We start from the raw sequence: 13,758 nt of genomic DNA, 5'->3' as shown, positions 1-13,758 counted from the left end.
TACTGATCACTAACACATTTCAGAATTGTAGTACAATACAATAATTCACATCAGTAGTACATATGTTGATTCAAGGTGTTGGGTAGGGGAGTTTGGCATTATACAAGTATTTAAGTACACTCCCTGTGCCAGAAACTCTTTCCACCCCCCCCCCCCCCCACCCAAAAAAAATAAAGGGTTTCATATTCCTACTACATTTCTTCCTGTTTTCCTACTACAGTATTAAAATTGAATTTGGAATATTAAACTTGCAATTTGGACTGCCAGCCTAGAATGTATTGTTAAAGTTGTCAGTCAGTATCAACATGTAAAGGATTTAAAGATTCATTATGAGCATAAAACGACCGGCTTAAAATATTACAAATAAAACTTTATTATAGTTAGTGATTATGTCCCTTTATTTGTGTTTCACAGGTTCGAACAGGACCAGTCCATTATTGTAAGCGGGGAGAGTGGTGCTGGAAAAACTGTGTCTGCGAAATATGCAATGCGATATTTTGCAACAGTCGGAGGATCATATGAAGAAACGCAAGTTGAAAAGAAAGTATTGGCGTCTAATCCTATCATGGAGGTATGATTGATGAATTGAGAGATTCTTTGCCCAACTCTTGCATAATTTTACTGAATATTCAATGAGCTCCAAGTTATTCTACAAGTGGACACAAAACCATAACATTTAGATTACTTAGCTTGCACTGATGGCTAGAGTTAGCTTTGAGCCCAATAAGTATTCAGTACAATTTAGAGTTGGTCAAATTATCTAACAAATAAACCTAAGGGTCTGTCTACACTATCAAAGTTTATGTGACATAAAAAAAATTGATGTGCCCATATGTCATATCACTACCATATTTGGGCATATCACTACCTTATTTGGGCATATCACACCCTTATTTTGGCATATCACACTCTTTTTGTTTGATAGTGTAGACAGAGCTTAACTTCCTTTGTAGTTGGTAAAATTATGTCAAATCAAATCAAATTAAATTATTAAAGAATAATTTTAATATCATTGCCAGTCATATAGAATCAAATCAATGGGCATAGAAAAGACAAGATAAAACCGTTTCATCAAAAGAACAATTACCTATGTACTCAGAAATGTATACATTGTTTTGTAAATTTAGTGTTTATTCATTGCAGTATGTAAACGAGAATTTAATGTGAATTAGGTTTGTGTTTGACCTGCATCATAGTACAACTAGCCTAGGGCAATTATCATCAATATGGTTTTGCTTGCTTTCACTAACAACAATGAAAATGATATAGATATTCAACTTCTGCTTCTGTTAATTGGAGGAAAACCCTTTATATAGCCAGTATACTATATACTGTAGTATAAAGTCATACTGTAATGCTATGCCCACTGAGACTGTAGCTAGGTGATTGCCTTATGAAACTACAGTATTCTAGAAATACTAAGTGTCAATAGAATAGATTAATCTCAAATATTAAAAAAAAAAACATTCAACAACATACCTGATACTTCTTAATATATCTTAATTTTAAGATTACATAATGGCCAATGATAATAACGTAACATCAACATAATGGCCAAATTAGTTAAACACGATTCAGATGCTGTATACAGTAACGATTTGGATTCTAGAAATTAAACATAAACTGCTATCTATAAAACGTGATTTATAGTATCTGGACTGTCTCCGTGATTATTGCATTGAAGTTGAATATCTTTGTCTTCTAATAATATATTTGAAACAAGTAGAAATAATTTAATCACAGCATTACGTTTAATGTCGTCATCTTATGTATCCAAGTCATTTTGTTTTTATATCTTGCAGTCAGTTTACTTTTTCTTTGTATAATAAAGTTACATATTTGTATACAGTACCGTAGAAACCCTCCATTGGGACACTCCTATTCAGGGGACACACCCATTCAGGGGACACACCCCTATGAACAGTACAATTTTTAGTGACACGAACGATAGCCAATGTTTAACACTACAGCCAACCCTGTATTTAGGGGTCACCCCTATTATTAGGACAATTTATTGGGTCCTGAAAGTGTCCCCTTAATAGGGATTCTACTGTATTTTAAATAGATAAATTAAGAAATTGAATTAAATGAAATTATCATATTGTAGTCAATTGGGAACGCCAAGACAACAAGGAACGACAACAGTAGTAGATTCGGCAAGTATGTTGAGATTAGTTTTAACAAAATACATCACATAATTGGAGCGCACATGAGGACGTATTTACTGGAGAAAACCAGAGTTGTGTTCCAAGCATCGGAGGAAAGGAATTACCATATATTCTACCAATTATGTGCCAGTTCTGATTTACCAGAATTTCAAGAACTTCAATTAGGTACGAGCATAGAACATATAAAACAAGAATCTCCGCAAGGAACCTGTAACACAAGAATCTCCTGTCTCTCCTGTTTTGCATTCAAAATATTGTACAGTTGACTCTCCCAATACCGGACTCTCTGAAAACCAGAAACTCTCCCAATACCAGACTTTTCCCAAGGTTCAAAAGGTCCCAAATTCATTTTTACCATTAAAAACACATTCCGAATACCAGACTTTCCAGAAAATCAGACATATTTGGTCAGCCCAAAGGTGTCCAGTATTGAGAGAGTTGACTGTATTGTGTCAGGGTCACAAGGTCACATATTCTATTCCACAATGCCTTTTGAAATGTTACATGTTTTGATGTTTTGGACGGACGGGAGATTCTTGTGTTTATAGGTTCTTTGGTATAAATAACTCAATCAACCACATAACACAGCTGATTTGAAAGAATATGTATAAAGTTACTACCAAAAGTAAAATAATATTAATGTTTGTCATTTTTGGTGATTGACAGCATAACTTCCTTTTTATTGCACGAATTCTTTGAATTTATTTCATAGGAATTATTTAGAATAAAAAAGGGATGGTAATATATCCTGCAGGAAGTGATTAAATTAATTCTTCAAATAGTGGCATAAACATTTATCTTTGTAATTATTTTAAACATCCTGGAGATAGCTTTACTAATTTATTTTTAATAATTAATAATTTTAGTTGTGCATATTATTTTTAAAAGATTGATATGTTAGATTATCTGATGAATGAGAAAAAGATAGGATATATGGAGTGTTATGAATTTGATTGATTGAATCCCGTGGTACTTGAATAAATATTATTAATAACTTATAGTCCAATGTTAATAATGTAAATTTATCATTTTGAAGCACTAACAAATATGAAATAGATGATTGACGTATAAATTAATGTGTGTAACTGTTTGATATTCACAGGTCATCCAGATGAATTTTTTTATACGAATCAGGGGGAAGCTCCAGAGGTGGTTGGCATCAATGATAGGGATGATTTAGAAGAAACTAGAGATGCGTTTCAACTTGTTGGTAAATCAAACATTCTCTTCTTTTTTTCCTTTTACTTGTCTCCTTCTAATTAAAGTCTCTCCATTCTTTTTGAGTCAGTAATGCAAACATATATCTGGTACTTAGTTATGGATTCTAGAAGTTTTTCTAATAAGTGAATTCCAAAACTAGTCAAATATCGGATGTGATCCTAGTTTTTAATAGAAACATTGTGTACATCAATTTATTATGAATAAAAACTATGCATAGTTATTATTCATTCTCATTATCTAAAACACATGTAATGATGAGCATCAGCGGCCATTTCCTTATGAATTACAAGCAGACACACATTGCAATGAAATATGGCAGATTTAGTTTTGATTGCAAAATCATTGTGTAACTAGTGAACCATATCAAATTAAAGATTTAAGATCAAATTATAAATACAAACAGATGCATTTTGTAGTTGCTCAAATGTCACTAGGGATTCTAAAATATTTATCAAAAGAGGAAAATATGATTTTTTTTGTATATGTGAATTTTATGGAATCGAAAGTGGAGCTATCTTGCAAAATACTAGAAATTAGACAAGATTTGGAAAATTATGGATTTGTCAAATCTAACACATCGTGTGGACAACATGAACTATGTGGATAATTTAATAATAATATCCACACATAAATGGATCCCAATGGAAATAATCTAAAAAGCTTTTTGGGCTGTCCTGGAAAAATCATCTGAATGTATATTATTTGTAATGTCAGTAATTAATGTTATCACTTTTGTATGTATTTTTTATAATTATTTTCCAAATCAAATCAAGTCATACAGTATGGATTACACACTGCTCTTGAATAACAATTTTAAAAATTGTTTATTATTATATTAAAGGAATAAGTGAAGAAACGCAGATGTCCATATTTCGTGTAGTAGCAGCTGTTTTGCATTTCGGCAACGTAGAAGTGAAACCAGAACGAGGTGATAACAGCTCTATAGAGGTGAGAATGAACTGATCATTGCGCTATTAAAACAATTATATGAAACAATATTGTAATATTGCTCTAGATAGTCATTTCTAATGCATAAGAAAAGGCCTAATACATTGATTGAAATGCTGAAAGATGTCTTTATATTTATGTACGCTTTGAATGCACATAGATTAAAACAAGCATCTTATAGAGAAAGCATGTTGACCATACTTAAGCATGCAGACTTAATAAACTTGCATGTCTATAAGCTGTGTATGCTATGAGTATAGTGTTTATGCTAAAAACAAAGTAAGGATGTGATAGGAGCAGTGAAGAATGAAATTCTCCCTGATAATGAGTAATGGTAGGCCTAAAACTCTGTCTACACTATCAGTTTGACAACAAAGTGGGATATGCCCAAATATGGTAGTGATATGACATCATTGTGTCCATATATGGGCACATCACATGTTTTTGTCACATAAAGTTTGATAGTGTAGGAAGAGCTTAAATAAGAATGTACGTCCCAGGTAAGAATGAATGGCCCAATTAAAAAATGGACTATAAGTAAGAATATATGGAATAAGTAACAATGTACCGGCCCAAGTGATAATAATATGCTTAGCGCATGTGCCCTTCCTCTGTATCATGACCCAGGTCAACTAAACATGTCATTTTAATTTGTAGCTGGATTCTGATACAAGGTGTTTCTTGGAGGCAAGTGGTTCACTAATCACCCGCTAATTACTTGCATTTTAATCACCCTTTCCTTTGCTTGTAGATAGCAATAAAAACATTCTTTTTGGTCACCTTTTAGGTTTATAAAATTTGCATTTTAAGCCACATTTTCTTAGGTTAGAGCTTTTTTATTTTCACTCTTTTTACATAAACTCACATCATTTATTTCAAATCATAATACATGACAAGATGATAGTTTAACCTTTAAATGCAATAATGTTTTAGTCTTTATTTACACATGATAAGTAAGAAGAATTCATTACACTTTCACAGACTGTCATCATAAGAAATATATTTATTAACACACAATCAATCAACTGTTTAGTATTGTTTAATGACAGTAATATCTGACACTTTCAATTATAATATTCTACGACATTATCAGAACTTCATGTGTGGCTCTAGCTACCTTTACCTAATAGTGCTGTAGGTTTTGTTTACGCAGCAACATTACACAGAGACCTCTATAAACAATTTATTGTACAATCTGCAATTTTTAAAAAAGAACATTTTTGTTTTGATTTTTGATGTTTTTGATTACATATAATGGAATGAATTTGGCATATTATGCTTTATAGTGAAAAACAGAACAGTTTCAATAGATTACATTGAAGTAGTAACATTTTACTTTGCAACTTAGTTATTTAAAAATTAATATAAAAGTCTATAATATATATAACATATATCTATAGGATAAGAATTAAAGGTGACCAACGTCTCTTCAGGAATATTTTTGATTTGAAATAGCTTGTTGTTGCTGCTATTGTTTTAATCCATATATTACACATTTTATCTTTTGCTTTGGACATTAATATAGAATGTAGTGAATCAGAATTAAACCTCAATACAAATATTAAATCTGTTTTATGAATCGCGATTCAACTTTTCTGTAAATTGAATTCACTGCATTTTAATTTCCTTTCATTGATTATGTACGACAATGATTGTTACCATGGAAATATTTTATTCTAACTAAGAATGAATTTTAACGGAAGCTCAGTGTGCTTAACATACCAATACACATAAGCATGACATTAATAACATTAATAAAAACACCTACAGTCTGCTAGATAGATTTAAGTGCACCCAACAATTTAAGTGCAGTCTTTATCTTCACAAATAAGCTGAACCCACTTATCAGCTAGGTATCTGATATGAGTGTGTACTTGACTTACTTTATTTCTTCATCACCATCAATACATATCATACAAAAATAAATTGATGTGCAGTTGTTTGTTGTGATTGCCAACAACTAATATGTTGTTTTGCTAGGATTGAGGGAAAATAGTTTATTAATATTTATGAAGGTAAATTGGTTGAGGAAGGGGTTTTAAAATGTTTGTTTTTTCTCATGTCAACATGCATGTAGTTTTACGTTATTTCTATAATTTCTTTAGGATAGATTTTCTAAATTTGTTCTTCATTTATTGCAATATTTTTAAATTATTATTTAAAATAATGTTTGTGTTTTTCAGAGGGACAATGAAAGTATTGGGGTGTTGTGTAAACTACTGGGCATTGAAGAAGGTCAAATGAGAAAGTGGTTAGTGAATCGTAAGATAGTGACGGTCAGAGAAGTGCTGACCAAACCGTTACCCTACCAACAGGTTCGCATTAGTTTATTTTGCCTACTGCTTCATCTTATCAAGTCTATCTCAAACATTTCTGGTATTTGTTGATGTTTTTCTTTCTGTTAGACGTTGAGGTACAGTAGTCCATACCTCTCTTTCATACACTTTTTCCCCTTCATTGTCTCTTGTCTGTCATTAGAGAGATTTCGATTTACGACCTAGGTCATGTCAATTCATTGGGATGTGCTTCCTCGCTCCGTTTGTTGGTTTGCGATGACCAATGACACATCAATTGACATAACCTAGCTTGTTCTTAGTTCGTTAATCGGCAAATCTGAAGCTGCCTATTTTCTTGCTATACTACTAACAATATTTTGTAATATTTTTTGCAGGCATTAAATGGCCGTGATGCATTAGCGAAACACATTTATGCACAATTATTCAAGTGGATTGTGAAACAAGTAAATAAAGCTCTTGTACCAACAACGAAAGCACACAACTTTATTGGCGTACTCGATATTTATGGGTAGGTTTCTTTCTATCTAAAGTTCTAAATTCTAAGTTCTAAAAAAATTGAAAAATGTATAGTTAATAAGTATTGTAGTGGCATTATAGCTTGTCTCCATTCCTTCATTGGAAACAAAAATTACAGATTAATTTGTTTTTTCTTTAACTTTTATTTTTTTGTAGGTTTGAAATGTTTGCCATAAATAGCTTTGAGCAGTTTTGCATAAATTATGCAAATGAGAAGTTACAACAACAATTTACGCAGGTAACGATAACATATTTAATAAGTTGTTAAATAATATTGCTTAATCTTTATATTAGGATATTTCAAATGGAGTATAAATTAATATTCAACATTTTAAGTTTTAATATAGTGATTGAAAGGGTTAGTGTCTGTTTAACATAATTGTATTGATTTAGCTTTTTGCTTATTTTTTTTATTGAGATCCAACCACTGATTCATTCAAAAACATTTTTTTAGTAATTTGCCTTTGAACTGTAGTAAATTTATTTTGATGATATTTATTTTTCCTCTATTTCAATATCCCTTTTAGCATGTTTTCAAGTTGGAGCAAGAGGAATATATCCGAGAGAAAATAGAATGGAACATGATTGATTTTTACGATAACCAGCCATGTATAGATCTTATTGAAAACAAACTGGGAATACTGGATCTGTTGGATGAGGAATGCATGGTAGGTGCCATGGAAATAGCACACAATTTATACTAAAATACATTTGGATTAATCATGATGTAATCATGCGAGTAACTCAACAAAAAAGTAGACAAAACACAATTTTCTGTCTTTTTATTTAGAGAAACCCTTGTATTATTTCATCTGAATTTTACACTCAAATACATTTTAATTAATTATGTGGGTACTGCTAAAATTAACATTACAATTGTCACAGTAATGGCTATAAATTATTCACATAAGAACAATTGCATCAACAACATGGCACATTCTAGTTATTACCTAAAAAGCACAAAACTGGATACAAGAGTTAAATTTGAGTTGGTTTAACCAATAAAATAATTATATTGTAAATGCTGCTATCAATACATTTGAATTAAGCAAACACGTAAAAAAATTGACACAAGAGAAGTTAAATTAGAGTTGGTTTAACTACTAAAATAAAGCAAAATTGATTGTAAATGATATCAATACATTTGAAATAACACATAAAAAAACATCTGTGTATTTTCAGGTACCTAAAGGCAATGATGACAACTGGTGTCAGAAGTTATACTCCCAACATGTCAACAAATCCAAGCATTTCACGAAGCCTAGAACGTCTAACAGTTCGTACGTGGTGCATCATTTTGCTGACAAGGTCGAATACACAGCGGAAGGCTTTGTGGAAAAGAATAGGGACAACGTCAATGATGAACATCTGAATATTCTACGTGCAAGTCAGGTAATCTACTTTAAGGGATTACTAAATTATTTTAGGTAGTTATATGGCGTACAAGACCTAAAAAAGTAGACAGAGTGACAGAAATATTTTTAAAATTAAGTTTTTTGGTGTTTTTAGTCTTTAAGATACTTGTAGACATTTAAATGTTCTCGTAATTTTGAGGGACATTATTTATCAAGCTCATCTTGAGTTTTTATGTGTTTCTTTTTCATCTCTTAATTTCCTTTTTCTTGTTTTGTTTTGTATTTTTTATGATGAAGAATATTTGATTTGATTATTTTAAAATTGGGTGGGATTTGTTACATTCTGTTTCATCTCTGATCTCAATTTTTATTTTAAACGCTTTGAGACAGTCTGCTGATTTTTAAAAGCAATATATAAATTAGACAAATAAACATTTAAAGCCGAAATTTATTATTTTTTTTTACTACGTAGTATGAGTTTGTAGCAGACTTATTTAGAGACAAAAACACAAAAGCAGCTGACCCAAAAAGATCTGCAATAAAACCAATGACTCCAGCTGTAAGGACGCAAAAACAATTCAAGAAATCTGTTGGTTCCCAGGTAAGTGAAGATAAGTTTACGTATCACTCAGCTCGTCGGATTAAAGACATTCGTCCCGCTCAATACAGATAATCTCCAACATAGATAATCTGTGATTAATGACCAAACGACTAAATTATACTAAAAGTCTTAGATTAAGTTGGTAGAACATATATGCATCTTACTTAAGACTGTACTTAAGAGATGAGACATTAAAGTATACATCAATATAGTGACAGCCATTCATTACTATATTGATTACATGCATTCATATGCTAACATGCATTCATTTCTCATTTATTAATTTTTTTAAACCTTTTGTTTATTTGAAATTCCCAATGTTATGCATTTTATTAATAATACTCATTTTGTTTTAATATTAAATTTATTTTATTTGGTTTCCTTTTTTCTACATTTTATCATTGTCATATTGGATTTGTATGCTAGCAAAGAATCATATAATTAAGTATTCCTGCAAATAAAAAAACATATTTTTGGAGCAGTAATTGATCTCAATGCATAATGACTTAGCTAAAAGACAAAAGGATTTGTAATAGTTGGGCTTCACAAAATTGGTTTCTCATTTAAAAGAAATGTCTACTTTGAGGCTGAGAGCAGACGTGTATTTTTATTATTTAGCTTAAAACTGAGCATTTTCATTTTTAAAAAAGAGAGCGTTTGTTCTAATACTAATTTCTGGAATGATGACAATATTTTGTCACTTTACTTAAATAATTGTGTGGTTTCCAGCTTCAGGATTCTAAAAGCAAATCAAAAGAAATGAAGAAATCGGTTGGAAGTCAGGTTGGTATCCATGGTAACAACCTATAAACAAAAAGCAAACAAATTGGCATATACATATATCATGGTTAGCGGGAAAAATAATATGTTTGCTATGATTCTTTTATAGCTTAGCCTTTGATAACATGCATGTACTCTTTGCACATTAAACAGTACACACAAAATATAATAATATACTGAATTTGATGTGTTTAAGATTTATCATTAGTAATTTGTAGTTCTTATTTATCACATAATTAACCTTAATTAGCAAAAGTGTGAACAATATTTATACTAACATACAACATATTCACTAATATCACTAGGTTTGAATTAATAACACAATAGGCCCATTCACATTAGAATGTTAAGCAATAGAGTGTATAGAACATCAACAGATGCTTACAATTGTGATAGCTTCAGCAACTACCCCAATCCCTGAATGGAGGGTGGTTGTAGAGGGTATTACGTCACCAACCAACTCTAATAGTATGCATCTTGTTGCCCTCTGTTGTTTCATAGTTGTACAATCGAATATTTAGTAAGTACTTGAGATCACATAAATAAATCGAAGGTTTACCGGAATTCATCATCATCGTAATATTTAGTTGTCAATTTCTAATTTATTCTGCCATAGCTTTATATTATTCTTTATGAACAAATATATTGAGTACATACGTAAGCAACCCAACTGGTAGCAGTACTTAGAACAAGAACAATTCCTATATTATACATTTTTAATAAACTTATGCTTTTGATACAAAAGATTATTTTAAAATGCTTATTGAACCATTTAAAAAAGGGATATCTTGTGAGGGTCATCTTATATTTATACTTGTTTCATTTGATATGACATACATGTGTATTTTCTAAATCATGAATCACAGGTGGTGTATACAGGTATTCATTGTGATCACAGGTGTCAATGTCATTGTAGAATCGATGTTAATGAGTATATAATTTAACAGGTGGTGGAGATTTCACAGTTATTTTAAGATCATATTATGTACAGTGATCTGCATACACAGGTGGTGGTTTGTTATTGTGATTGTCCTAGCACAGTAGCGTTAAACTCACACACAGCTTCTGGCACTGTTTAAGAGGTTGTGAATATAGAATTGTGAAACAAAGCTTATAGGTGTAGTAAGATAATGGATGCAAAGGTTAGAGGCTATCGTCATGGGATACCTCGATTGCCTGCCCATGGTTGTGGGTACAAATAAATAGAAAAAAATGACACATATTTTAGTTAGCATGGTTGTAGTTGTCCTGTAAATGGTGACCTGTAGCTATATACTGCAAACAAATTACATGAGGTAATTTTAAGGTGAGGTGAAAAAGAGTTTGATCATAGATAAAATAAAGTCTATAGTAACTGTACAGTGAACCCAAGACACAATTGATTTTAGCTAGCAAGTTAAGATGTTAGAATAGTTTAAAAGTGAATGATTGTCTTGCATTTGTAAATCTTTATTTAAAACTAATGGATAGAGGACCAAGAATTTCTATTTGAGAAGATACTTATATGTTCAATCTTAGAAATAAAATATAGTAAAACAGGATTCCAAGAAACTGGAAACTCTCCCAAGACTAGAATTTATTAAAAAGTTACAAATTCTTTCCTACTAGAGTAAAACCCCTCCTTTAGGAAATCCCCATTCAGAGACTTGTTCTTGTGAAACGAACGGAATGCAATATATGTTATATCAACTGTATATCATATGCTTTCAGAAAGGGTGTTGTATTGTTAAGTGACCCCAAAAAATGTTACTTATATTTTTTAATTGTTTTTGTTCTAGTTCCGAGATTCTTTAAAGATTTTGATGACTAAACTGAACAGTACAACTCCTCATTATGTGAGATGCATTAAACCAAATGATTTGAAAGAATCGTTCTGTTATGAACCCAAGAGGGCGGTAGAACAACTAAGAGCTTGCGGTGTGTTGGAAACGATCAGAATCAGTGCCGCAGGATTTCCATCAAGGTAAAGATCCTTTTCAAATTTTTATTTGACATCTCTTTGTGTTGGAAAACCAATGAATTCTATCTTCTATCCATTTTAAGAGTACAGTTTTTCAGTTGACTGGAACTTTGGATCAAACAATCTGTCAAAACAAAATAAGTTACTAAGTTGATTTACTTTCTATTGTTTCTTAAATTAATAATTGGTAATTAGAAAACATTTTTCACTGAGTAATTACTTAATTGTTTATCTTATAGGTGGACTTATCCAGAGTTTTTCTCAAGATATCGAGTTCTTATGATAAAAAAAGAAGCAAATAGAAATAATATGCGAGGAAGTGCAGAGAAAACTCTAACAAGATTAATAACGGTAATTATTTTGTTATAAATATGAATTGTTGAGGCTGTTAATTTATAGTTTTCTTGCCAGAATAATGAAAAGCAAAACAATAGGATAAATTAATTGTATATTATATATTGATAGATTACAGAATGTATTTTAAATGGAGAAAAGCACTACATGTACGTCAATGGGTAATTCCTGGTCCTCTCTCCTTCATCATTTCTTAAAAACTGCTTTTATCCTATAAATAGTAACCCAAAAAATTACTGAAATGTTCAATTCAATTGATATTCAGTACAATATAGAAACCGACATTGTTTAACTGTAATAGAAGATAACATTTTTAATTTTCTCCACCTAGAACCCAGACAAATATCAGTTTGGAAAGACAAAGATTTTCTTCCGTGCGGGACAAGTTGCCTACATGGAAAAATTAAGAGCAGACCTGTTGAAGAAGGCGTGTGTATGCATGCAGAAGACTGTACGTGGATATTTACAACGAAAGCGCTATAAGAGGTTGAAGGCGGCGACTGTTGTATTACAGAAACATATTCGAGCCACAAATGCAAGAAGGTGATTTAAACATTTTTTTTTAAATAAGAGATTTTTTTTTTTTGTTTTTTATATCTAAAAATTATAATCAAGGTATGTAAAGCGCTTTGATCAATTTGGAAAAGCGCTATATTATTATATTGATCGTAAATATTCCATTTAGTATTATAGATTTTTGTCTTTTCTATCAAAATATTAATCAAGGGACGATAAAATTCACCTGAACAATTTTGTTTCTTAGATTGGTGAAATTCATGCGAAGAACTACTGCCACGATACGTCTACAGAAAGTATGGCGGCGTTACAGGCAGCGTAAGGCGTACTTGCATATCAGGAGGGCGGTCGTTACCATCCAAGCTTTCACTCGTGGTATGTACGGTCGTCGTTACTACAAAGAAGTACTACGGGAAGCACGAGCGACAACGATACAAAGATACACGAGAGGATTGCTTGCCAGGAGATCTTATCAAAAAGCACGCAAAGCCATTATATTATTACAATGTTGTACAAGAAGAATGTATGCCAAGAGGGAATTGAAACAACTTAAGGTATGTGTCTTTTTCCTTTTTTTATATTCAACATATCATTCTACATTTGTTTTTATTGTTCGTAGGAGTTGAGACAAAGCACTTTAATTATGGTGGTGATGTGCTGTAGTAAGGCAGCCTTCAAAAAGTCTTCTATAAGAAGTCTAATCGTAGGAGGTTTCTGATATTCTTAGTCAATCCTGTGTCTCCCGCCAAGAGTGCACATTTTTTGATTAATTTTCATATGGGAAAAAAACATAATATTGTATCATTTTTTAGGCTCTTCTGCTAGGCCACTTCTGGAAATTCGTATTATATAATAATATTAATAACAAGGTGCGGATAACTAATAATAGTATGAATATTTAGAGGCAATCTTAATACCAGCCAGTCATATATATAGAGCGTTCTATAGTATTTTTATTTATTAACACCCTCAATGCTGTCACAAATTCTCCTGATATTTCACTTTTTCAAGTTAGGTGATTTTTCTAGTAAAGTGTTTAAAA

At 31.3% G+C, this 13,758-nt stretch overlaps 1 protein-coding gene across 4 annotated transcripts in view; it reads left to right on the top strand.

The window, feature by feature from the left end:
• The window catches only part of LOC144836685 (unconventional myosin-Vb-like), a 44,641-nt gene that overhangs the window by 11,724 nt on the left and 19,159 nt on the right, over window positions 1-13,758 (top strand). For 2 of the 4 annotated variants that reach the window (XM_078691601.1, XM_078691600.1), the window contains exons 5-19: window positions 415-571; window positions 2,108-2,333; window positions 3,271-3,378; window positions 4,231-4,337; window positions 6,521-6,652; window positions 7,009-7,142; window positions 7,307-7,388; window positions 7,678-7,818; window positions 8,333-8,542; window positions 8,978-9,106; window positions 9,836-9,889; window positions 11,665-11,849; window positions 12,086-12,197; window positions 12,532-12,743; window positions 12,964-13,270. In XM_078691601.1, the coding sequence (XP_078547727.1) occupies window positions 415-571; window positions 2,108-2,333; window positions 3,271-3,378; window positions 4,231-4,337; window positions 6,521-6,652; window positions 7,009-7,142; window positions 7,307-7,388; window positions 7,678-7,818; window positions 8,333-8,542; window positions 8,978-9,106; window positions 9,836-9,889; window positions 11,665-11,849; window positions 12,086-12,197; window positions 12,532-12,743; window positions 12,964-13,270 (2,296 nt within the window). The remainder of the gene's footprint in view (window positions 1-414; window positions 572-2,107; window positions 2,334-3,270; window positions 3,379-4,230; window positions 4,338-6,520; window positions 6,653-7,008; window positions 7,143-7,306; window positions 7,389-7,677; window positions 7,819-8,332; window positions 8,543-8,977; window positions 9,107-9,835; window positions 9,890-11,664; window positions 11,850-12,085; window positions 12,198-12,531; window positions 12,744-12,963; window positions 13,271-13,758) is intronic. The other 2 variants (XM_078691603.1, XM_078691602.1) reach the window with 1 other exon arrangement.

Source organism: Antedon bifida, chromosome 1 (assembly GCF_963402885.1).
Source record: "Antedon bifida chromosome 1, ecAntBifi1.1, whole genome shotgun sequence".
In the NCBI taxonomy this organism is placed as follows: Eukaryota; Metazoa; Echinodermata; class Crinoidea; order Comatulida; family Antedonidae; genus Antedon; species Antedon bifida.
Note: the sequence above shows the minus strand (reverse complement) of the source record. Positions and strands in the feature narration are given on the sequence as shown.